Below are 27,706 nucleotides of genomic sequence, written 5' to 3'. Positions count from 1 at the left end.
AAAATAATGAGGTGCTGCAACAGAGAAAGTTTGCTGAATAGGTTTTCTCTTATTGACAAGTTGGTCAATAAGTTCCTTGGACTTTCTGTTAAGTTATGAAGTAGATGATGGAAGGAAGACAGAATTTTAATGAGACAATGAACGCTAGAGTTTTCTCTGTTGGTCATAAAATGATGACAGGGAAATGGATTGATTTGACATAGACAAGGCCCATTAGGGTTTGTTACAGTTCTGCTGGATCAGGTGATGGTGCATATACCAATGCATTCAGGTTTGTCCCTTGTTATAGAGTGATTCAGGTTATGGCAGATGGAACGACTTCTGGGGAGATGGTGAAGATACAGCTGATGAAAATCTTCCCACAGTTATAGCAAGTGTAGTTTTATTAATTAAACTAATAGCAGCCATGATATTAAGACAAATACAAGGCCAGGGACTGGTGATTTGGATTTGAAATGCACATGCAAACATACAAGTACATCTATGATAAACAATATAGAACTAAACAGTGTTTACTTCCCAGTATTTTCTTTTATATATTGAATCCTACACAGATTTTATTGCTTGCTTGAAAAGTAGGAGAATTATCTGTAGCAAAAAGAACAAATCAGCTGAAACACTGTAAAAAAGAAAAGATATTCCTCTTTTACTCAATTTTATCCTTATAATTCAAATGCAAATGTTGTTCCTAAAACCGCATACTTAAGGAGTAAACTGAAATTAGTAAGAATGCGTTTGTTTCACTGTGTAAAGAAAATTCTGACCAATTAATTCAGTCTTTTAGAATTTTACAAATCCTATTTCGTATTTTGATGTGTTAAAAGAAATGAAAATTATGAAGAATCCTGACTTATTCATGACTTAACGTCAATGATTTACCATTCAATATATGAAACCAAACATCAGCATAATATTTTAGACTACAGTTAAGAAATTATTCTGATTACAAAAATGTCAAACATTAAACAAACTGTACTTTGTTATTTACACTGAAAAGAGTATAAGATAAATAATTGACATTTTATAACAGGTCACAAAGTTAGAAAAGCACTATTAAAGCCGCTGTTCTGAAACATTCAAACTATATCTTATTCATACAAAAATATACTGAATCAATCATTTATTGAAACATTACACAATTACTGTTATTGAATCCCTGAAAGGATAAAACATACTCTTAGATTCAAATATTCCTTTTCAGGTTTCAAAATACAGTGATTTTAGTAACACTGATGGCTTCATAGGCACGTGATTACACAAGTAGAAAAGCTCCGTTTTGGAACACCATACGATTAAAGTGCAAAATGTTCTTCCAAATTGCTTCGAAGTACCTACTACATTTCTTGTTGAGTACTCACACCAACACACAAGTAGCTGATTTATATTTGCTTTTAAAGTTACTTTGTATTGATTTTTTGTTTTGATTAGAGGAAATGTTATCCCCACTGCCCTCTGATGAACAGTTCATATTTGAAACATACGTTTCATCTCCATTTGTGTTTTCTTTGGTTGAATCCTCAGACTTTGTTTTCTTGCACTGTATTTTTCCTTCAGCCTCCTTGGTGGAATTGCCCTTAAAAAATGACAGCTGCAATAACACAGGAAAACATTATTTATATAGGGGCAAAGAGGTAATAAAATTTAATGCATTAAGTATATTACATCATTTCTATGCCTTTTTCAGTCAATATGAATTTTTACTAAAAAGGAACAACGAGGTGTTGATGGGCACGAGAAAATAATTTGCAGGCATACAAGAATGAGTGACGATCAACAATAACAACAACAAAGGGATACAAAGAGAGAATGGAACTGATTAATAAAAATTGTTCTACAAGGGAGGAACTGATGGGCCAAAGCCCTCCTTTTGTGCCATTTTAAGTTAATGTGTTTTGTTTTAAAATTAAGATTTGATTAATCCAAGTAAAATCCTAATTTGGCTGCCTTCATATTTTTGATACTTTTGGACTCAACTCAACAAGATCATGGCCAAGCCGCCACTCTAATATAAAACTCAGCTATCACTATCTCAACTCACATCCTTCCCTATTCACACATAAATTCTCATGATCCCTCATCTACACTGATTATTGAATAAGGCACAAATTATTTACATTTTTGGATATTTTCTTGGCCTTGGTCCTGCATTTCACTATTGCCTACTCCCAACCAACTCCACAACGCTCGAGTTAGAACTACTTGCGCCTCCCCATTTCACTCACCCCAAGACCATATTGACCTGGAATTCCGCCTCTGAACCAGATCTCTCAGCTATTCTCCCCACATTCTTTGTTGTTTTAAGATGTTCCGATAAAACACAACTCTTTTACCAAGCTCTTGGTAATCTGTCCATGCTGTTTTATGCAGTTCAACATTAATTTTTTCAAGTGGTTCATACAAACTACATTAGGATTGTTATGTTAGATTAGAGGCACTGATTAAGTGCAGTGTTCAGTTTTTCTTTAAAAAAAAAGGTAAGCAAAACCAAAATTCTGTTACTTGTCTTAATACTTTGGAATGAAATGACAGACCCAAGTCTAGAATAGTAAAAGGCTGTAAGCAATGTTACAAAAAAAAACTATATGAACTAAGTATTTTCTAGAAACTATATTTTTTATTAAATGTCACATTACTGGTATCATTCACCAAAATCAGTACAATATCCATAGATACATTTTCAGTGAAAGATAATTAATGGCAGAAACATTGCTCCTCTTCACTTCAAGAATGTTGAAGCAAAACACAAATATGAAAAATTTGTGAAACATACTTCATATTTCAGATGTTATATTATGAATTTACATTGTATCATTTTAAATCTGATTTTGTGGCTTCAAAAAAAAACAATAATCAAGCTAATATCTTCCACTGCCTCAACACAAATACTCAAGTCTTTGCCATTCACTTTCAGATATGCCCAGAGGATAGTTCCTATTGAGTTTTTCTTAAATCTACCCACAAAATGCGAATTGACTTTTATGACAAACATGCATTGGTGTTCCATTTGCTATTCCAAGATTTTCCATGTGCTTTAATCAGCTTAATTCATATATTATTCAATATCTTTTTTGCTTACTTTATACAGTCTTTATAGTTATCAGATTTTTTTGCAAAACACCTGTATCCAATAACTCCCAAGTCATTGCATCAGAGAATTAATCTGAGAATTTAATTCCACAGTTATTTCTAAAAAAAAATCTATAACAGTTGCCTTTCCTTATAAATATGTGTATTTTATAAATATATGAAAACAAGTAAAAATAAAAGAGGGAAAGAACGACTACTTACATTTTTTGTTCTACTGAGTAAACCATTTGACTTGCTTCCTTTTAAATTTTTAATTTTTCCAGAATCTTCAGCACTTTCATTATCTCCTGAATTTTTTGCATCCTCATTTTCTTCTGAATTTTTTACATCATTGTTTCCTCCTGAGCTTTTTGCGTCTTCATCTTCTCCTGAGTTTTTAGCATCATTTTCTCCTGAAATTTTTGCATCCTCATTTTCTCCTGAAATTTTTGCATTTTCATTTTCTCCCAAGTTTTGTGTATCTTCAACTTCTCCTATACTATCGGCATCTTCATTTTCTTCTAAACTTTCCAAATCTTCATTTTCTTCTGAACTTCCTGAAGCTTCATTTTCTTCTAAACTTTCTGAATTTTCATCTTCTTCTAAACTTTCTGAATCTTCATTTCCTTCTAAACTTCGTGCATCTTCACTTTCTGCTGAGATTTCCATGATCTCGTTTTTCTGAAAATCTTTATCAATATATGAATGCAGTCATCAATACTCTCTACTTGCATTGTCATGACTTTAAAACATTAACAATACACCACCATTAAAGTTTAACACATATGCTGAAAACTTCAGCCATCACAGCCAGAAAAACATACTGTACTCAAGGCATATTATATCTTACTGTTGTTACATCTTTATTGTATGTTATTTATTTCATCCAAAAGTTAACTTAGCTCAATTTTTTAGTCTTCAGATCCCTCTCAAAATGTGCAATAAATGTTTAGTAATTGCCTCATCCTTCAGCATTACTAGTCCAAATCTAGGAGATGCAAATTAATAAAAATACAATATCCTTCCATCATTCTTTTTCATGTCATGGTTTGATTGATCCAGTAAGATATAAAAATATTAAAAATTGAGTAATATCAAATAATATATTGTCTGGTAACTCAAAAATCAGTTATTTCATGGTACTAAAAGTATAAAGATTTGAAAAGTTAGTATTCAATTCATAAACAGATTGTAGTTCCAACTGCAAGTTAATGTTATATCACCAATAAGCAATTGTAACTTGTGTAACCACAAACCATTGGTATAAGTGAATTATTTTAATTACATTTCAACAAAATATTTTTGCTCACCTTCTTCATCTTCCTCTGATTCTGACTGTTCTTTATTAACTGATGTTACCTTGTAAAAGAGTAGAGGTATAGCAATGTATAAAAATACTTGACATTCTTACCAACGAAAGTCTTATCAAATTAAAACAAGTGATGAGCGCATGATATATTATGTAGTTACGATCATTTTCCTTGCTATGGAGGGAGCCTAACATTAAATCATGCAATCTATAAGATACCAGGAGCTATGTTTTCTACAAGTCATGATGATTCCAGGCTTTTAATGAACCTACATAAAAGACTGAAGAGCTCTAAAAATTTTCCCAAGTAAGAAACCATGACAATATTCATACTCCAAAATATGATGATAAACAAACGATGGAAATACAACAATTAAAATATTTCACAATGTTGAACTATGACGTCTAGTATTATTCAGGCAACAGAGGAGCCAATACAGTCTTGAAGAATCAGAAATAAGGATTCAATTGATTCCCAAGCAATAGTCAGTACTTGCTGTGGACCCTTTTTTTAAAAAAAAAATGTAAAAATTATTTAGCCAGCATTAAGGACGTGTAATTCAAAAGAACATCTCAGTGATGTGTCACATCAATTTTAATGCCATGATTACTGAAAAGAGAAAATAATGATCTACATTATTCATCTTCTCAAGTGACTATGTCCATCTATGCCCATCTAACATCTACTTCAACCACATCAGCCTCTACCCCCTGATCCACTGCTGTAAATTTCATCCAACACCGTTCTTCAGGTTTTCTTTGTTTATTGCTGTACTCTATTCTCTTCCATTCTTCAGTAGCAGCCAGCATTGTTGTGAGAAAGGAATTACCAGGCATCCTGAGCAGCAAATATAGTTCTAAATCGCTGTATTCCTATTAGAGATTCTCCACTACTTGTATTCTAGCTATAATTCTTGTTCCCACTGAAATGTTAGTGTTTGATTGCATCCATGATTTTTGGTATCCATTAAAAAGTAACACATTCACATCCTTGATATACATTTAATTTTGAGCTGGGCCACTTGATAACTCCTCTTGATCATAAAGACTGCATACCTCCACTTACCTACATAATATCTCCATTCCCTGTAAATGTGACCTCATATCCTGTATCCATCAATTACTTATGCTCTATGTCCTTGCTAACTAAATGAGTTTACTGTTCCCAAAAATATTATATTTTTTCTTAACCATGGTCCAAATTTTACAACCTGTTTGGCTGAAGATTGTACCTGATCTTAATTTGCTGTATGTCACACTATGTACAGTCAGCTATTAATCTGCTGGATCTCCTGGATATTTAGCATTATTCCTGTCCAGATACCTTCCTTTCAGTTATCACTATTTTATGGCAAGATTCATAATTGACACTTCTGTCATATACATAATATACATGTGGGAGTACAGATATATGATACATCAATATAATATGAAAACCATATCTTAATTGCCATGCTGTATCTAGAAGGTTTTTAACATTCACCAGGCCCGACTTTCATTTTTATTTCTATCTATTTTCTTCTACTAGGGAAGCAACTTACATATTTAATCTTGTACATGAAATTATGTTAAGTACTTGGGCCCCAAAGCATGCTGTTTCTGACAATAAATGCACGTCAAAATATCTCCAGTAAAGTTCCTTCTATTTCTCATATGAATTATTCAGTCTATAATCATCTCCTGATCCTTAAACAAAGTGTTTCAACATCGTTCATCTGTGTTTCTAGCATATTATTCCCTTCTTCCTCTCCTCCTTCTCACATGCAGTTTATCTGTAATGTTTTTTTGTTCTATGAAATAAAGGATTATTGTACAAAGCTTAAATCAGTTTCATATTCTTGAAAAGTAACACATTCACATCCTTCAGATATATTTAATTTTGAGCTGAGCCACTTGATAACCTCTTTCGATCATAAAGACTGTAGCAGGCAGCAACGTTGCCTGCACCAAGTCCAGTTCCTCCGCCAACAAGCACCTCACTGATGTGGTAGACCTGCAGTTCTTAAAGTCCAGCATTGTCTTGCGATCATAAAAAAAAGATGTTTAATAAGACTAAAACAGTTTTGGTTGGCTCCTGGAAGGCTGCGATGTCTGAGTATGCTGCCATCTTTCCTTCATTTAGAAAGGTATGTACACATTTTAAAAAATCAACATCATTTTTCAAAATTGATGCTGGAATATTGATCTGATTCAAATTTTAAAAGCATCAATTTGGAATTTCCACCATTGTGAGCAATTTGTTTGAAAATTGTAGGGAAGCCTAGTGCATGAAATGCCAGAACTCCAACATGAAAAAGTAATAATAACCTACAAGTCCTCAGTCAGAGATTAGATTGGCATCTCTAATACAGATGCAATGTCAATTTTATTTGTTTATAAATAAATATCTAAAAGAGGAAAGGATTAAATTATTAGAGAACGGAGGATTTCAGATTTACAAACTACAGCTACTAGTTAAAGACTACCAATGGAAAGGGTTTGAAAAACAAAGATGCTTGTGACAAAAAAACCACACAAAGAGCACATTACCATTTTATTTACCACAATGCATGGTAAGGCTTCTTGATAGTCCTCAACTGAGTGCAATAATATAGTAAAGGTGCTCAAAACCAAGTTTTGGCTGGATGATTTGGAAACGCATTAATCATGACCACCAGCTTAATTAATGTAATATTATTCTATCTTAATTTGAGTGTACAAGTCAAAGTTTACTAAACCAATTATGTTGTGTCCTCAGGAGCTTTCCTGAACTAGATAGCTAAGGATTAAGGCAATGAATACAAGATAACTAACCTGCTCACTGACCACATTTGCTTTCCCATTAATAGCTTGTTCTTTATTTGCTGTTTCTTCACTATCAATCTCCTTTATAACCTTTTCCTCTCTATCATACCCCATCTTTATTATTTGTTTCTTTTTCCACATATATTGTACAACCTCTTCATCATTTTGAATTTCCTTTAACTATAAAAGAAAATTAATCAATTAATTTCACATTTCTACCTAGAGGGATATACTAAAATCAAATGTTTCAGTGTAATTGTTTAAGAAGTAGGAATAACATACTTATTTTGGACATGCTTGTTTTAATAACGTGTTGCTACATGTGGCAAAAATATAATTGATATGCTAAGTGCAATTTTGACACATTAAGTTAAAATAATCAGTGCTGTACTGAAAGATATTTCACATTACTTTCTGCAGAAAATGGTTGAAAAATATTTTTCTCCCTTTGGAATTGTAAAATGTAACAATGATTTTTTTTTGTGTTAACAGAAACTTAACGTATCCATGGCTACTAAGTATTAAAAGTTAGCTACATATGAAGCTGAGCTCTTTATATAAATTGAACCACAGTGCCTGAGGTTCTAAATTCCTTCACTTTACCACCTATTAAATATGCATATCAAGTATTAGACGTTTCATATTTGACATGATTTCTATTTCCCTTTAGTTAATTTCTGTGCACATGATTGTTTTAAACTAGCAAGGAGGAATAGTGCCTTTTATATTACTTTTCAATTATTTGCTATTATTAATCCACATCAGACCTTGTAAAAATACTTACCGTTACTCCAACTAATGTTATCAAGATTCACTTAACAAATAATGGATTTTTAATGGAAGTAAATAGAGAATCAATGTTTTGGACCAAGACCCTCCTTCAGGACCTGAAGAAAGGCGTCGGCCCGAAACATCAACTATCTATTCATTTCCATAGATGTTGCCTATCCTGCTGGGTTCCTCCAGCATTTTGTGTGAGTTGCTTTAGATTTCCAGCATCTGCAGACTTTCTCGTATTAATGAACTTTCAATGTTGCAATTAAGGTATGAAATATATTTTATCAATAGGAAAATCGCATACTTCACTATAATACCATTTTACTATTTGTGGAGTTAGGTTTCATTCAGCATTTCCAATTAAGTTCTTCATGTCTAAGTCCTTATGAATCCAAGACAACAAACTGTCTGGCAAGGATATAATTAGAATGCATTAAGGAGTATTAAATGTATCTTGGTTCATTAATTATTCACTGGCTAGTTCAGACAAGTATTTTCTTACAAAGTAAAAATTTTGTAAGTTTAGTGATATGAACTATTATAGTACCCACAACTCTCTGACAGGAACAACAGTCAAAAACTCTGCATCACCCCAGGCAACACCTTGCTGATCTTGCTCATGCATGTTCAGCTAACACAAATTCTCTGATACAAGCTGCTAAACTGGCAGGCAATTCAATCTCACAAGCACTTCTCAGTGGGGAAATTGGCCTATTTCCATCAACGTTTACTATTCAAAATGGTTGGTTTCTTCTGTGGGTTTATACATGTGGGATGCCAAGATTAATAAGTTAAAACTATACAATGACTCCTTTAAGATAAATTAGCTCCAGTTTAACTCTTGAATAATAGCTTTGAAATTTTTGAATCTTCAGAACTAAAGCTAATTCAGATAAAGTTCACTAATCTGTTGAAATTCTTTGAAAGTCTGTTATCAACTAATACATATTGTTACAAAAGCATTAATGCTCATTATTTTTTTCAGTAAAGCTGTATTATGCCCAGTAAAAGATGCAGTATAAAAAAATCATGTCGATGATGTGTAAAATGTTTCTATACCAGGTAATCATAACTTCAAGGAATAATTATGAAACTGATTTACTACGGTTTAAATAGCACTCTTGTTTAGTCAAGATAACGTTAAACCACAACCCTTTCTACCTTTAGTACTTTGTTTTCAAAAATTGAGTGCTGGACATCAAAACTAGGAAATGCTTTTGTCAACTATTGTTTATTCTCTTTTATACTCTACCCAAGCAATGGAGGGAGAGTTTTTCCATGTGTCCAAATATCTGAACAATGTCATCATATGTCAGCATTTTCAATACTGAATACTTAAAACAATAATTTGCAATGGAGGATTGCAAAGCTTAAGTAAGGGAATATGCAGCTAAACTATGTGATAAGCTAGTTGGATTCTAGTTGAAGCATACCAAATTTACTTTCTGGCCTGTGACATTTCACCTGCATGTCCATGGCAGAAATGGCTTTGAGTCAAATTGGCAATAGTGACATTTTAGCCCACAGTAGATAAAAGATGACCTACAGAGGTAGTTAAAGTAGTCAAGGAACATTCATTTTCCATGTGGAGATCAAAGCCCATTCTGCTTAAAAGAGTAGTTTAAATTGTAGTCCGCCATGATGTGATAAGATTATTTCTCATTAGTATCAAGGAAGCAATTTACAAATGTAAATTGCAGCAGTAGGCAACATAGCCATTGAACCTGCTCTGCTATTCATTTACACTATGACAGAACCTATACCTCAAGTCCACTTTCCTGCCCAATTATCATAGTTTGTCTTTCTTAGTGTTCAATGATTATGAGCAATGCATACATAATTTTATATCTCAGTTCTAAATGACCAACTCTTTATCCTATGTCCTTCGAATTTCCCATCAGAAAGGAAATCGACACAAAATAGTAACCCTACTCTTCACATTTGTCACCTGATCTACTGAATATTTCGACCACCTTGTTTTATTTTAGAATGCCAGCATTTGCAGCATTTTATTTTTAAAAGGGAACTGGATCGATATTCAAGTTAAAACATTTATTGAGGACTTCAGGAAAAAAAATGGGAGATAGAGTTAACCTCCACAAACAGCCAGTGCAGGTCAAAAGAAAGTAAATATAAACTTTTCCAACATTTTTGCTGAGAACAAAATTAAGAATGGGATATTAAAGATAGAAACTAAAACATCGAAAATAAACTTTTAGAAGTATTTCTTTTAATTTTAAAAAATATGCAATTTTGAAAAAAATCCAAATATGACTTTACAAATGTATGAGTATTTAATTTGGGACGGTAGGGTTTAGGAAAAGAGTTATTAAACAGCAATTACATTAATACTTTATTAAGACTCATTTAACAAAAAGTATTATTTCCAATTTATTTTCCTTGGACAAGGTACCATCAGTGCAGGGAATTACTCACAGCAACCTCTTTTTCTCATTCAACTCTACATGCCAGAATTTTCTTTGATATTTTATCTGTTGTAATAGTGAATCCAGATAGTTTCACTGTTAGTCTCATTGCAACTCATTATGTCAATATTTTGATCCATATGTACTTCACAGTGGTAATGCTTCTCTGCAATAAACCATTTGCAAATTGCATTAAAGCACACCTGTATTCTCCAGCCTACCTCTATGTATTTGTGTTTTTTCTATCTGGCAAGATTAACAAAATTGGAAAACATATCATCTATATAAGAATAGCTCGTGTTGAAACTCTGTAAAATCTAAGTTCTTGTTTACTTCCCACTGGTTTATGTCATCTCTTACCTTCCCTGAAGGTAAGCTGGCTGAGCTGGTGGTAAGGAAAGCAAATGCAATGTTAGCATTCATTTCAAGAGGACTAGAATATAAAAGCAAAGAGGTAATACTGAGGCTTTACATGGTTTTGGTCAGACCACATTTGAAGTATCGTGAGCAGCTTTGGGCAGCTTCACTAAAAAAGGATGTGCCAGCTTTGGAAGGGGTCAAGAAGAGATTCATGAGAATGAAAGGGTCAATGGATGAAGAGCGTTTGATGGCTCTGGTCCTTTATTCGCTGGAATTTAGTAGAGTGGAGGAAGGAGAATCTCATTGAAACCTAACAATTATTGTAAGGTCTAGATAGAGAAGACATTGAGAGGATGTTTCCTATTGTGAGTGAAGTCTAGGACCAGAGGGCACAGCATCAGAATACAAGGATATCGCTTTAGAACAGACATGCGTGGAATTTCTTTAGCCAAAGGGTAGGGAATCTGTGAATTTGTTACCACAGACAGCAGTGGACGCCACGTCATTGGATTACTTAAAGTGGAGGTTAACAGGTTGATTAGTAAGGGTGTTAATGGTTTTGGGGAGAAGACAGGAGAATGGGGTTGAGAAGGATAATAAATCAGTCACAATTGAATGGTAGAGCAAACTTGATGGTCCAAATGATGTAATTCTAAGCCTTTGTTTTATGGTCTAATGGTTCAGGTCCGCTCATCAAAATTGGTCTGACAAACTAACTGTTTCTCTCTCCATAGTTGTCTGAATTATTGTTTCCAACATTTACTGTCTTAAATTGTTCAATAAGAGCAGATTCTGGTGAAAAACATATTAGATAGTAATATCTTTCTCACTTCAATGAAGTTTTTTAAAGAAATTTTCTACTGACCCACTATGCTGTTGTCCTAAACATTTAAGTTCTAGGTCTAGAAACAGATTTGAGTGAAAGAACAAAATAGTTTGTTCATGTTTAATTTTTACTAGATTGCCACATTGGCAAACTTTATAATTATATAAGGCCAGTGTTTTCCATCTTCATTCATGGAAGAGAATAAAAATATTGCCTGCTACTAATATTTGCAAGAATTATTTCTGTAAAATCCATTGTGGTATTCTATAATCCCACACAATCTGAATTTGCAGGAATGTGACCCACTCTCAGGTTCTCACGACCGGCCGCTTTTTGATAAGCCAAGGACGTGGCCTGGAAGACTAGCGGCCTTCAGGGTGCCGGATTTATGTGGCTCTGGAGACGGGCTGATTTTCAAGGCCAGTGCCCCGACTGAGATGTCGCAGGAGAACACAGAACATCAGGAGCTGTGTTTCCAGAGACCTAAGGCTTTCCGGGGCTGACTGTCTGGAAGCAGAGCTTGGAAAAAGGGACGCAACAGACTTCTAACACCATAAATCAGCGAGTTGTTTGTTATATTTCCCCTCTCTCTGTGAAATGGAGACATCTCTTTTTCCCTATTAGGGAGAGAGGGAGGGAGAGCCTGTGATATGTCGAATTACCAGGTGAATGAGTAGTCTTTGGGGCACTGCAAGTCTGTGTCTTTATTGATGCTTCGTTGCACGTTTGAGTGCTCAGTGGAGGGCGCTGATGCTTTTTTGCTGATGGAGGAGGGGGGGTTGTTGCCTTGCTGTTGTCTGTGCATGGGAAGGGGAGCTGGGGGGGGGGCTTTGGGATTCTAACATTTAACTGTCATTCATTCTTTGGGGTACTTCTCTGTTTTCATGGATGTTTGCGAAGAAAAAGAATTTCAGGATTATATATTGTGTACACTTCTCTGGCAATAAATGTACCTGTTGAAACCTATTGAAACACATCAGATACTGTAGGTTTTCTTTATACTCCTTATATTTGTCAATTTGCTCCACACTAACATCCTCTAAATTTGCTGATTGGCAAAGACGAACAGACTTAATTTTCATTTTTAAACATAGTACAAATCAAGGAACCCTCTCAAAAGATTTTCAGAATATGTTTACATGACTAAACTAATGGAAACTCTTACAGAAAGCAAAATTTAGATTGTTCTAATTGAGACAAAGATATTGAAACTGGATGTTCAAATACTATTCAAATCTCTTGTTTTCTAAGTGGTTTTATTGTTCAATCCCGTGTGCAATAAAAATCACAGGACTGAAAAACTCCATTTTCTTCTCTCCCATCTGTACTAGTTCATTTGATTAGAATACAGGTACAATTTTGGCTCTATCTTAGGAACAGCCAGAGTTCCCGTCCTTCTGGTAGCTCATTTAAAATATATATATAAATACTGTAGATAGGGAGAATTGACCTGTGATATTACCATTCTGGATCTTCTTCCTTCCATGCATGCATCTTTATCATAAATTGATATCTTGCACATTATGTGGCACCTTATTGATGGGCTAAGAACAATTGTATCACTCAGTCAAAGGTAACTGAAATGGAGGTGTTTTACAGGCAGATAATCATCACTGAAGGAGATCCTCCATCCATTTCAGTTTGACCTGCAAGCTGTACTCTTCACCTTGGGATGCACAACTGATTTAACTTAGTGCAGTATCAGTGTCAAGTAAGGCTCTGTAATCTCACAAATCTTCTCCTAATTTTTCTTGATGCAACACTACACATCAACTCCAACCAACTCCCTGCTGGAGTAGAATTAATATACAAGACTAGTTGGGAACCATTCAACCCTCATCACTCCAAAACTCATTGAAATTCATTGAGTTATTATATGCAGAATTGATTTGTGGCCATCCCTGCTTAGAAGCTAAACTACAAACAATTTTTGATTCCTTCACTAAAGCGCATGATAGAATGGACCTTACATAAAACATTAGGAGACAGATCCTTCACCAGCCAGCCCATTGCACATCTCTGCCCCATGCAATCCATGATGAGATCCTGGTCAATGTACATCTCTTGCTACATTTTGGGAGCCACCTCTCAGTATGGGCAAAGTCCAAAAGGCACAATCCACCATCACCTCAGTGCACCAACACAGGCTTTGCCTGTGAATTGGGAAGGCAATCAAAGACCAAGACCTCATACCCATCCTCAAGATCATTACCCATTGAGCTGCAGTGACCCTTTCCTACCTATACATGTGAACAGCTTACAGAGGGCTATCAAAGCATTGGGAAATTACTCTCAATGCTGCTCCGCAAAATCTTCAAATCCACAGGCAGAACAGGTGAATGAATACCAGCACCAGCATCCAGTCACTGATCATGTTTTACCAGCTTCGACGTTTATCTGCCTGACACCACACTACCAATGCAAGCATTCTGCTCCAAGTTCCATCAGAGGAAACATCTTCCAGGTGGAGAGCAAAATGTTTCAAAATCATCCTCAAACTCTCCTAAAAAACGTAGCACCTTCAAAAACTCAAAATTCCTGACTCAAGGGTATTCATGCTAACTGAACCAAGGATCTGGCATCTTCAACCAGAGGGCAACCACATACAAAGGATGGAGCATACAATAATCCAAATAACCCACCCATTCAGCCAGTCAGGCTTCATTTGTTTCATAGAGTCTACAGGTTTTGTAAAGGACTTATTACTCATTTCAGGACCCACAGAACTATAGTGGAAGAAACTCATTCTCAACTGCCAGTGAAGGAGGATAAGGGCAATATCAGAGTGCAAATAAACCAGAGGGAAGGGTGTTGGGTGCAGAGCCTCAAGAGACAGGTTAGTTATATCAAAACATGTAACACAATCTTGAAAGGATGCATGCTATTTGGTTAAAGGTAAACATGAAGAAAAAGATAACAAAGCGATTAGAAATGACTTTGCCACTAATTAAGAACTCATGTATATTAAGAGCTTACATGATAGCAAAATGCGTGATTTATCATAATTTATGGAAATACCATATCATTGATCTTGAGAGGACAATTAGACAAATAGATCATGATGGATGGAGCGAGTAAACAGAACTTAGACTGAAGGTTAGAATCATTTGTCCTTCAGGAAATGCTTTTTGCAAACAATAAATGAGCAAAGTTAAAAGATTTTCATTTGAGCATTGCAAGGATCTTAAGATGGTTACAGAAGTGAATCAATACAAATATCAGAAATTCCAAAATAGATCCTAAAAAGGGATCACCTTCTAAATGAGCAAGTAGACAAATAATCAAAACACAGTTCTAGACAGCTCTTTTGATAAATTGGGCAAACAGGATATTTTTCTAAAAAAAACACAGAAACCAAAGCAACACACACAAAATGCTGGAGGAACTCAGCAGGTCAGGCAGCATCTATGAAAATGAATAAATAGTCGAAGTTTTGGGCAGAGATCCTTTTCAAGACGAACAGAAACCAAAACTTTTAGTCTTCTGCAAATCCTGTCTATTTGATCCCCATATCTCAACTATGAGTTGGCAGGATATTGAAAAAAAAATTGATTTAATTTTACATAAATAGAAGCAGAAGCCAAAAAATGCCATTTTCAATGCAAGGGATTCCCGCACGTTTTGATTTGGATGATAATGTGGTAAACTAGATCAGCAAATTTGCAGATGACGCCAACATTGAAGGCATAGAGGCCAGTGAGGAAAGCTATCAGCAGCAGGATCTGAACCAGCTGGAAAAATAGGCTGAAAAAAGACAGATGGAATTCAATGCAGACAAGTATGAAGTGTAGCATTTTGAGATGTGACGACAAACCAAGTTATCAGAAGATTGATGCTGATGAGAGAGATAAGAGAGACAAATGGAGAAACGTTCAAAATGTTAACGAGAGAGGAGAGAGATAACAAAAAGATACACAGTTCCGAGTATTGACAGACCGGTTGCTTTGAACCTGAACTGTTTGAAGTTTGATGGACAGGCAATACCCCAGCAGGGGGATAAAAAGAACAGGTTCGCTAAGGCACGGGACACACCACGAGATCACAAGATAACGAGACCCTGGAAGAGCGGTGTGCCCCCACAAGTTGGTGGGAGTTGGAGGTCTGGTTCGAGGGAACCGACCATAGACTGACAGGGTGAAAAGGGACGATCGGCAGGAACCTGGTGTGTGTGTCCGCCCTTGCCTGGGTGCCGGGTTCACCGTGGAAGAACGGTCATATCTGGAACGGAGGGGTCACAGTCGGTGACCACAGAAGACATAAAAGAGTTCGCCCGAAAGCTAACTGCGAAGAACATCAAAGGTCTGTTTGAATCAAAATTTGCATTCTCTCTCTCTCTCCAACGGCACAATAGCAATTACTGTGAACTGTACTAAGCTGAACTGAACTCTGTGTCACTTGAGACTGATCATTTTACCCCTAGACTGCGATAGAGCTTGATTGATTCCTATTACCCTAGTTCTGTGTACGTGTTTTTATCATTGCTAACCTGTTGCGTTTATATCCGTATGATTAGAGTACTGTGTTAGTTATTTCTTTAATAAAACTTTATTAGTTTCTGTTAAACCAGACTCCAACTAAGTGGTCCATTTCTGCTGGTTTCGCAACCCAGTTACGGGGTACGTAACAGAGAGAACAAACCAGGGCAGGACTTACACAGTGAACCGTAGGGCACCGAGGAGTACAACTAAACAAAGGGAATTGGGAATGCAGATCTATAATTTCTTGAAAGTGGTGTCACAGGTAGGTGGGGTCGGAAAGAGAGTTTCGCCTCTGTCTCACCTCCGTACACCTCGCCTTGGTTCAGCCGCATCAAATTGCCTCCAAGTCAATTCCAGCAACAGCCAAACACTGGCTCATTCCCCGCTCTCAGCCCCAGGCCCCACTGCCTCAATTCCGCCCGTACCTGCCACACCACAACCATCCTGCACCTTCAAGACTTAAGTTCACATTGCAAAAGTGCCAGGTTGTGCAGGCGGTTCAAAAGCTCAATGAAAGGGAAGCTATAAGCCACAGATTGCAGTGATCAATTCCAAGAAAAAGTGTGATTAGTAAAGTAGTTTATAGTTTTGTTTGCTGCCAGTATGTTGTCACTGTGCTTCACCACACCATCTTAAACTGGACAGCCAGACAGATCCAAAATCCAACTGATCCTACCAAATCCAAAACCCAACTCAGTTCTAGTTCATGGAAAGGAATTTCAAATACTACCACCATTTCTCAACAGGTATATGTTTACTAATAAAATCTAAGCTTCAGTGGAATCCAAGTCATTGCCTAAGGTATTTGACAATTTTTTCATGACAATGATTTGAAAGTATACTGAGAAATTCAATGCATTTTCTGTCATTGGTTTCTCCTTTTTCGAATGACACTGGAGAGTTACATTTTGTAAAAAGGCTTCCAAAGTACTCACATTTCTGTTAATAAAAAGCACCATGCTGAATGTGTATAATTTCTAGTTTGACAGCTTCAAGTGTTAATTTTATAATCTCACTAAAATAAAGAGGGACAAAGATCATCACCAAAGAAGGGCAAAGTTACTCAGACTCCATTATTTAATCTCGTTTCTAGCATTACCATGTGAATAGCACCAAGAAAAGTGGACAAACAAGTAATATTGCAGAAGGATGGGATTTGTAGAAGGAGTTAAGACAGATTGGGAGAATGGGATACTGTGTGGGGAAGTGTGGGGTAATGCACTTTAGTGGGAAGAATAAAGATGTAGACTACTTTCTAAATTGAGAGAAAATTCAGAAATCAGAGGTGCAAAGTGCCTTGGGTATCCTAGTTCAGGATTCGCTCATGTTTAACTTGAAGGCTGAGTTTATAGCAAAGAAGTCAAATGGAGCATTAGCATTCATTTGCAGAGGACTAGAATATAAAAGCAAGGATGCACGACTGAGGCTTTTTATAAGGGGCAGTCAGACCATATTTGGAATTGTGAGAGCAATTTTGGGTCCAATACTTAAGAAAGGATGTTCTGGCATTGGAGAGGCTCCAGAGGAGGTTCACAAGAAGGATCCCAGGAATAAAGGCTTAAAATATGAAGAATGCTTGATGCCTCTGAGTCTATACTCAATTGAGTTCAGAGGTTGGGGGAGAGGGGAATCTCAATGAAACTTATCAAATACTGAAAGGTCTGGCTAGATTGGACGTGGAATGGATATTTCCATTAATAGGAGATTCTAAGATCTGAGGACTCGGCTTCAGAATAAAATGCGGATGAGAAGGAATTTCTTTAGCCAGAGGGTGGTGACTTCATTACTACAGGGGCTGTGGAGGCAAAGTCATTGGGTGTATGGCTGGCACAGTAGCACAGTGGAGAACGCAACCGCTTTATAGCACCAGCAATCACTAATTGGGGTTTAATTCTTTTTGCTGACTGTAAGACGTTTGCACGTTCTCCCTGTGACTGTGAGTACTCCAGTTTCCTCTCACATTCCGAAGGTGTACGGTTAGGGTTACTAAGTTATGGGCATATTATGTTAGTGCCAGAAGCATGGCAACACTTGTGGGCTGCCCCCAAAACAAACCTTGCTGATTTGATTTGATGCGAATTTCATATTTCACAGTACATTTTGAAGTTTCAATGTACAGGTGACAAATAAAGTTGATCTTTTAAAATCTGCAAAAGTATTTAAGGCAGAAACTTATAGGTTCTTCATTGGTAAGGGGTTATGGAGAGAAGACAGGAGAATGGGATTTTATAAAAAATAACCTAAATTGAATGATGGAGCAGACTTGATGGGACAAATAACTTAATGCTGCAGCTATATGTTATCGTCTTGAGTACTCCAGGAGTTTCAGTATACAGTATATTTGGTGTAGAAATAGATGCATATTTTAACAAAACTTTGCTATGAACTAAATTAAAGATATGCTCTTCAAATATTTGTAATCATTGTAATAAATCATCCTGATTGATTATCTACTGTATCATTTCTTTTCTCATTGTTAATTCTACAAGACTTCAGTTCTCTTTATTTCCAGAAGTAAGGAACTGGAGCACCATGGAATCAAATTTATTATTTCTTGTTGCACTCACATTAACAAATATACTGCCCATGCTTTTACAATGCCTTCGATTTAAGGCTCTATGCACTCGTGAATTAAAGAAATGAATCGTTGAATCCATGAGCAGAACTTAAGTGATATGCCTGCAAATATAAAAAAAACTAGTTGGAAACATAAATGTAGTGGCTTATAAGTTATATAACAAAGAGTGAAGATGATCAACAACCCATTTCAAGAGATCTTTTCGAATTAGGTAATGAGCAGCCTAAATAATCTCAAATCAAATCTGTAGATTTTATTTGAATTGTAGTTATTGTCAGCAATGCTTGCTGATTAAAGTAAAGAAAATTTCTGCAACAGACAGGAAAATTAAACAGCATTTATAACATGCAGCTGATTCACAACCTCCCCATTCTAGGCCCCTGCTGAAGTTTCATCTCACTCTTGAGCTGCTGTGTAGATTCATCTAACAATATAACGTGAAGTAACTCGATCCAGGGTATTTCTTTTCTCCTGGGACATGATTTACTAGCTTTGAAAGACACAGTGGTAAATTGAAAAACTGGTGTATTAATTTAGATTCTCTAATAACTTAATATTCCAAACCATTCACTGTGACCTACTACCTCCATATGATGTAACTGCAAGACTTCACTTACTGACAAAAACAACTGCTACATTTCAGAGTTCAGCTACATGAAACAAACAATAGCCCATTATATCACTAGAAGATCTTACTTGTGGAGTTCTAACATAGCTTGCAATTTATTTTCTTATTATGGCTGCCAAGGAAGGCTTGAAAGCTCAATTCCATTGTTTTTGCTAAAGGACCAAAATATTTATTCAATCTTTCCCTCTTGGCTTGCAAATTAATCATCTGATAATGTAAATCTTAGTAAAGCCCATCTTGATGTTGAACAGCACCATATCATAGTTGTTCAGAAACATTGAACTTTTTGAATTAACATTATTTTACTTCTCATTTTATCTGCACTGCACCACTTGTTTAATTCCTGTATTCTTACGGCTTGATAAGTGACTGGCCAATGCTACTGGCATAGACTTTCCAAATCCCAAGGGCTCCATTGTCATTTCTGGCTTCATATACATAAATCCATGTTTCCAGTTAATAAGACTAAATAAAATATGATACACTTCTCTGTTTCAAATTGCATTTTGCAGCCTAAGTAGAAACAAATATGCAAAATTATCAACAGAAATTCCAGAGAGAATATATAAATATTTGGAACATTTGCAATCCAATCAAGCAGCAATGTAAAACTGTCAACAAAAAGATACAATTGTATTGAAATATACAATTTATGAAATTCTGTTTTATAGCTATAATGTTCCTAACATAGTATGCTCAAGATCTTGACCGTACCCTATCAAAGGAACTGCTAAATTCTCACTAAATACTTTCTCATAATAATGTAGCTGTGAAAAAAGCATAAATCATCTAATGCTCAAGTATTTCTAATGTTTATCTCATATTTGGTACTTCCAGCCATCTAGCAATGTGGGATTGCTTATAACAGGGGTCTCCAACCCTTTTTTGCACCGCGGACCGGTTTAATATTGACAATATTCTTGCAGACCGGTCGACCTGGCGGGGGGGGGGGGTGTTCAGGTAGGGTTAAACTCACCTCAACATGTCTTTTACAGTTAGGGTTGCCAACTTTCTCACTCCCAAATAAGGGTCAAAAGTACCAGTCAAATCCCGGGACACTTTACCCCAAAAAGACTACCATGACCATGAAGCCTTGCGCGGGCACCTGTGTGCGCATGCGTGACGTGTGCCTGTGATCTGCGCATGCACGTAGGTGCTGATTTTTTTTCTCCCACAAATCATTTTGCCTTCATCTTCCCGACTATACTGTACATACATTATTTCTACTTTATATAGGCTGTGTATTTATCATATCATTCCTGCTTTTACCATATGTTAGTGTTATTTATTTTCGGTTTTATGTGTTATTCGGTATGATTTGTTAGGTTGTTTTTTGGGTCTGGGAACACTCAAAAATTTTTCCCATATAAATTAATGGTAATTGCTTCTTCACTTCATGTCATTTCGGCACGAAAGGTTTCACAGGAACGATCTCCCCTAGCGGGGGAAATATGGGACAAACCAATTTAGCCCAATATACGGGATGTCCCGGCAAATACGGGACAGTTGGCAACTCTATGTTCAAGTTCAACAGTGCGTGACAGAGAATGAGGAAAGGTACAGCTGACTCATATCGTTTCCTCACGGCCCGGTAGCACATGCTTTGTGGCCCCATTCTGGTCTGCGGCCCAGTGGTTGGGGACCGCTGGCTTATAACATTACTGCTTGATCACATCATTACCTTTTCAGTCTTTCAGTCAGATGGCAACAGATGACAAGAACAATGTGGCTATAGAACTGGAGCAATTACAATACATGATATTGGAATTAAACAAAGTATTCTTGCAAAAACATTAAAAGATATATTATAAGTAGAGTGCCCAGATATTTCAAGAGCAGTCTCCTAGAAGTAAATCAGGTAACAGAAGAATATCAATCCACCTTATTTCATATGCATAATCCCATTTAAATCCCAATATCCTCTGCATACTTAATTTGGTGTGCATGTCATTTTGCTGAGGTATAGCTGAACCAATATGCCAGTCAAAGTGTAAGTTTGTTCCTTGCCCAATCAATTTCTGTGGGCAAACCAGCTCAAAAGCAAAACAAGCCTCACAACTTTACATATACTTAAGGTATGCAAGGTTGCCAGAGGCATTAATTGGTCAGTCTCATTCCATCATACCTGCATAGTGGTGGGTGAGCCTGAGAAGTTTGAATTTACAGTGTCCAATTGTGAATAGGTCTTAAGAGGATGACCTTTATTCTGGTTTATTATAGCAGCCTCAAATTCGTTCCTAATAACTCAGCAAGTAACAGTGGATTTACATTACCAACATCAAGGAGGTTTGAGATTCACACGTTTGGCTTCAACCCAAAAACACCCAGTAAAATGCAATTTTAAAACTCCATATCACAGATTTTCAACCTATTCATTTTTTTTAAATGTAGAACTCCAATATGAAGAACAAGGTGATTGAACATATTTATAAGAAACTAACATAGTTTGTAAAATCTGCTTGAGACAGAAATTAAATGAAATACATATCCAAAATAAAGCCAACCAAATTTGAAAGATTTGAAATTTTTCATTTCACTGTAATTCATAATACAGTGGATTTTGGTTAATTGGGATACATTGAGACCTGTACATTTTGGCCCGATTAGAGCCTGCCCCAATTAGCCACAGTTTCATGCAAATAGTTGAAAAGGTATATAAAAAAATACAAAGTACCCTATAACAGAGTAACAAATTACATACTTAAATAAAATACAGAACAGAGCAGAACACTATCAATACTACTACAGCATTATTAAAGTGCTGCCTTCTTTTAATTGCCTGTAAATGAACAAGATAAGCACAGACATCTAGTATAGATTATGGACTGACTGAAAAGAAACATGGAGTTGGGAATGCTCATCTTAGTTTCACTTTAGCTTTTACTTTAAGCAACACATGCATGCATAACGCGGTGGCGTGATGACATATGCCATTCACATACTTTTAAATATAACCTGTAATTAATTATTTAAATAAACAAGAATGCTTAATCAAACAATATATTTACAATATTACTCAAATATTGTTGAAATATTAAATACACAATACCCCTCCTGCTTAGCTATAAATTCCAACTCAATACTGTATAGAATGCATCCCAACTTATATACACACAGATACTTATATTACATAAAGTATATATTCACCTCACCTTGGAAGTTTTCATAGAGTTACATAGAATAATACAGCACATTACAGGCCCTTCAGCCCACAATGTTGTGCCGACCCTCAAACCCTGCCTCCCATATAACCGCCCCACCTTAAATTCCTCCATATACCTGTCTAGTAGTCTCTTAAACTTCACAAGTGTATCTGCCTCCACCACTGACTCAGGCAGTGCATTCCCCGCACCAACCACTCTCTGAGTAAAAAACCTTCCTCTAATATTCCCCTTGAACTTCCCACCCCTTACCTTAAAGCCATGTCCTCTTCTATTGAGCAGTGGTGCCCTGGGGAAGAGGCACTGGCTATCCACTCTATCTATTCTTCTTATTATCTTGTACACCTCTATCATGTCTCCTCTCATCCTCCTTCTCACCAAGCAGTAAAGCCCTAGCTCCCTTAATCTCTGATCATAATGCGTACTCTCTAAACCAGGCAGCATCCTGGTAAATCTCCTCTGTACACTTTCCAATGCTTCCACATCCTTCCTATAGTGAGGCGACCAGAACTGGAACAGTACTCCAATTATGGCCTAACCAGAGTTTTATAGAGCTGCATCATTACATCGCAACTCTTAAACTCTATCCCTCGACTTAAGAAAGTTAACACCCCACAAGCTTTCTTAACTACACTATCTACCTGTAAGGCAACTTTCAGGGATCTGTGGACATGTACCCCCAGATTCCTCTGCTCCTCCACACTACCAAGCATCCTGCCATTTACTTTGTACTCTGCCTTGGAGTTTGTCCTTCCAAAGTGTACCACCTCACACTTCTCCGGGTTGAACTCCATCTGCCACTTCTCAGCCCACTTCTGCATCCTATCAATGTCTCGCTGCAATCTTTGACAATCCTCTACACTATCTACAACACCACCAACCTTTGTGTTGTCTGCAAACTTGCCAACCCACCCTTCTACCCCCACATCCAGGTCGTTAATAAAAATCACGAAAAGTAGAGGTCCCAGAACAGATCTTTATGGGACACCACTAGTCACAATCCTCCAATCTGAATGTACTCCCTCCACCACAACCCTCTGCCTTCTGCAGGCAAGCCAATTCTGAATCCACCTGGCCAAACTTCCCTGGATCCCATGCCTTCTGACTTTCTGAATAAGCCTACCATATGGAACCTTGTCAAATTGATTATGGGGAGCAAGGACATGGCAGACCAATTGAATAATTACTTTGGTTCTGTCTTCACTAAGGAGGACATAAATAATCTTCCGGAAATAGTAGGGGACAGAGGGTCCAGTGAGATGGAGGAACTGAGGGAAATACATGTTAGTAGGGAAGTGGTGTTAGGTAAATTGAAGGGATTAAAGGCAGATAAATCCCCAGGGCCAGATGGTCTGCATTCCAGAGTGCGTAAGGAAGTAGCCCAAGAAATAGTGGATGCATTAGTGATAATTTTTCAAAACTCTTTAGATTCTGGACTAGTTCCTGAGGATTGGAGGGTGGCTAATGTAACGCCACTTTTTAAAAAAGGAGGGAGAGAGAAAACAGGGAATTATAGACCGGTTAGCCTAACATCGGTGGTGGGGAAACTGCTAGAGTCAGTTATCAAAGATGTGATAACAGCACATTTGGAAAGTGGTGAAATCATCGGACAAAGTCAGCATGGATTTGTGAAAGGAAAATCACGTCTGACGAATCTCATAGAATTTTTTGAGAATGTAACTAGTAGAGTGGATAGGGGAGAACCAATGGATGTGGTATGTTTGGATTTTCAAAAGGCTTTTGACAAGGTCCCACACAGGAGATTAGTGTACAAACTTAAAGCACACGGTATTGGGGGTAAGGTATTGATGTGGATAGAGAATTGGTTGGCAGACAGGAAGCAAAGAGTGGGAATAAACGGGACCTTTTCAGAATGGCAGGCAGTGACTAGTGGGGTACTGCAAGGCTCAGTGCTGGGACCCCAGTTGTTTACAATATATATTAATGACTTGGATGAGGGAATTAAATGCAGCATCTCCAAGTTTGCGGATGACACGAAGCTGGGCGGCAGTGTTGGCTGTGAGGAGGATGCTAAGAGGATGCAGGGTGACTTGGATAGGTTGGGTGAGTGGGCAAATTCATGGCAGATGCAATTTAATGTGGATAAATGTGAAGTTATCCACTTTGGTGGCAAAAACAGGAAAACAGATTATTATCTGAATGGTGGCCGATTAGGAAAATGGGAGGTGCAACGAGACCTGGGTGTCATTATACACCAGTCATTGAAAGTGGGCATGCAGGTACAGCAGGCGGTGAAAAAGGCGAATGGTATGCTGGCATTTATAGCAAGAGGATTCGAGTACAGGAGCAGGGAGGTACTACTGCAGTTGTACAAGGCCTTGGTGAGACCACACCTGGAGTATTGTGTGCAGTTTTGGTCCCCTAATCTGAGGAAAGACATCCTTGCCATAGAGGGAGTACAAAGAAGGTTCACCAGATTGATTCCTGGGATGGCAGGACTTTCATATGATGAAAGACTGGATGAACTGGGCTTATACTCGTTGGAATTTAGAAGATTGAGGGGGGATCTGACTGAAGCGTATAAAATCCTAAAGGGATTGGACAGGCTAGATGCAGGAAGATTGTTCCCGATGTTGGGGGGGTCCAGAACAAGGGGTCACGGTTTGAGGATAAAGGGGAAGCCTTTTAGGACCGAGATTAGGAAAAACTTCTTCACACAGAGAGTGGTGAATCTGTGGAATTCTCTGCCACAGGAAACAGTTGAGGCCAGTTCATTGGCTATATTTAAGAGGGAGTTAGATATGGCCCTTGTGGCTAAAGGGATCAGGGGGTATGGAGGGAAGGCTGGTGCAGGGTTCTAAGTTGGATGATCAGCCATGCTCATACTGAATGGCGGTGCAGGCTCGAAGGGCCGAATGGCCTACTCCTGCATCTATTTTCTATGTTTCTATAAATGCCTTAATAAAATCCATACAGATCACATCCACTGCACTACCCTTATCTATATGCCTGGTCACCTCCTCAAAGAGCTCTATCACGCTTGTTAGACACGATCTGCCCTTCACAAAGCCATACTGACTGTCCCTGATCAGACCATGATTCTCTGAATGCCCATAGATCCTATCTCTAAGAATCTTTTCCAACAGCTTTCCCACCACAGACATAAGGCTCACTGGTCTATAATTGCCCGGACTACCCCTACTACCTTTTTTAAACAAAGGGACAACATTTGCCTCCCTCCAATCCTCCGGTACCGTTCCCGTGGACAACGAGGACATAAAGATCCTAGCCAGAGGCTCAGCAATCTCTTCCCTCGCCTCGTGGAGCAGCCTGGGGAATATTCCATCAGGCCCCACGGACTTATCCGTTCTAATGTATTTTAACAACTCCAACACCTCCTCTCCCTTAATATCAATATACTCCAGAACATCAACCTCACTCATATTGTCCTCACCATCATCAAGTTCCCTCTCATTGGTGAATACTGAAAAGAAGTATTCATTGATGACCTCGCTCATTTCCACAGCCTCCAAGCACATCTTCCCATCTTTATCTCTAATCGGTCCTACCTTCACTCCTGTCACCCTTTTATTTTTCACATAATTGAAGAATGCCTTGGGGTTTTCCTTTACCCTACTCGCCAAGGCCTTCTCATGCCCCATTCTTGCTCTTCTCAGCCCCTTCTTAAGCTCCTTTCTTGCTTCCCTATATTCCTCAATAGACCCATCTGATCCTTGCATCCTAAACCTCAGGCTGAGGGTGGCAGACACCAAAAGAATCAACAAACTTATTCGTAAGGCCAGTGATGTTGTGGGGATGGAACTGGACTCTCTGACGGTGGTGTCTGAAAAGAGGATGCTGTCTAAGTTGCATGCCATCTTGGTCAATGTCTCCCATCCACTACATAATGTACTGGGTGGGCACAGGAATACATTCAGCCAGAGACTCATTCCTCCAAGATGCAACACAGAGCGTAATAGGAAGTCATTCCTGCCTGTGGCCATCAAACTTTACAACTCCTCCCTTGGAGGGTCAGACACCCTGTGCCGATAGGCTGGTCCTGGACTTATTTCATAATTTACTGGCATAATTTACATATTACTATTTAACTATATATGGTTCTATTACCATTTATTATTTATGGTGCAACTGTAACGAAAACCAATTTCCCCCTGGGATCAATAAAGTATGACTATGACTAAGTATGCTGCCTTCTTCCACCTTTCTAGATTTTCCACCTCACTTGTCACCCATGGTTCCTTCAACCTACCATTCTTTATCTTCCTCACCGGGACAAATTTATCCCTAACATCCTGCAAGAGATCTCTAAACATCGACCACATGTCCATGGTACATTTCCCTGCAAGAACATCATCCCAATTCACACCCGCAAGTTCTAGCCTTATAGCCTCATAATTTGCCCTTCCCCAATTAAAAATGTTCCTGTCCTCTCTGATTCTATCCTTTTCCATGATAATGCTAAAGGCCAGGGAGCGGTGGTCACTGTCCCCCAGATGCTCACCCACTGAGAGATCTGTGACCTGACCCGGTTCATTACCTGGTACTAGATCTAGTATGGCATTCCCCCAGTCAGCCTGTCCACATACTGTGACAGGAATTGGTCCCAGACACACTTAACAAACTCTGCCCCATCTAAACTCTTGGAACTAATCAATATTAGGGAAGTTAAAGTCACCCATGATAACAACCCTGTTATTTTTGCACCTTTCCAAAATCTGCCTCCCAATCTGCTCCTCTGTATCTCTGCTGCTACCAGGGGGCCTATAGAATACCCCCAATAGAGTAACTGCTCTCTTCCTGTTCCTGACTTCCACCCATACTGACTCAAAAGAGGATCCTGCTACATTATCCACCCTTTCTGTAGCTGTAATAGTATCCCTGACCAGTAATGCCACCCCTCCTCCCCTTTCTCCCCCCTTTCTATCCCTTTTAAAGCACTGAAATCCAGGAATATTGAGAATCCATTCCTGCCCTGGTGCCAGCCAAGTCTCTGTAATGGCCACTACATCATAATTCCATGTATGTATCCAAGCTCTCAGTTCATCACCTTTGTTCCTGATGCTTCTTGCATTGAAGTACACACCCTTCAGACCTTCTGCCTTACTACTTTTACACCATCTATTCTGCTTCTCTTTCCTCAAAGCCTCTCTAAGATCTGGCTTTACTCCATGCACTTCTTTCACTGCGCTATTGCTCCAGGTCCCATCCCCCTTGCAAATTAGTTCATGTTTTATTGTTTTACAGCTTTGAATCACAGTGGATTTAATTTTGACACTGATCGACAGAAAAAGACTCTTTTCTGTCAAAGTGAAAATAGATGTCTACAAAGTG

The 27,706-nt window shown here is 37.6% G+C and overlaps 1 protein-coding gene across 2 annotated transcripts in view; it reads right to left on the bottom strand.

Moving 5' to 3' along the window:
- Positions 1 to 365: 365 nt before the first annotated feature.
- Positions 366 to 27,706, bottom strand: part of rpgra (retinitis pigmentosa GTPase regulator a) — a 74,756-nt gene continuing 47,415 nt past the window's right edge. For both annotated transcript variants that reach the window (XM_072260480.1, XM_072260481.1), the window contains exons 14-16: positions 4,377 to 4,425; positions 3,289 to 3,755; positions 366 to 1,588 (exon numbers count right to left, since the gene is read on the bottom strand). In XM_072260480.1, the coding sequence (XP_072116581.1) occupies positions 1,355 to 1,588; positions 3,289 to 3,755; positions 4,377 to 4,425 (750 nt within the window). In that variant the 3' untranslated portion in view covers positions 366 to 1,354. The remainder of the gene's footprint in view (positions 1,589 to 3,288; positions 3,756 to 4,376; positions 4,426 to 27,706) is intronic.

The sequence above is a fragment of the Mobula birostris genome, chromosome 6 (genome assembly GCF_030028105.1).
Source record: "Mobula birostris isolate sMobBir1 chromosome 6, sMobBir1.hap1, whole genome shotgun sequence".
NCBI lineage: Eukaryota > Metazoa > Chordata > Chondrichthyes > Myliobatiformes > Myliobatidae > Mobula > Mobula birostris.
This window is presented reverse-complemented; position numbering and strand designations above follow the sequence as displayed.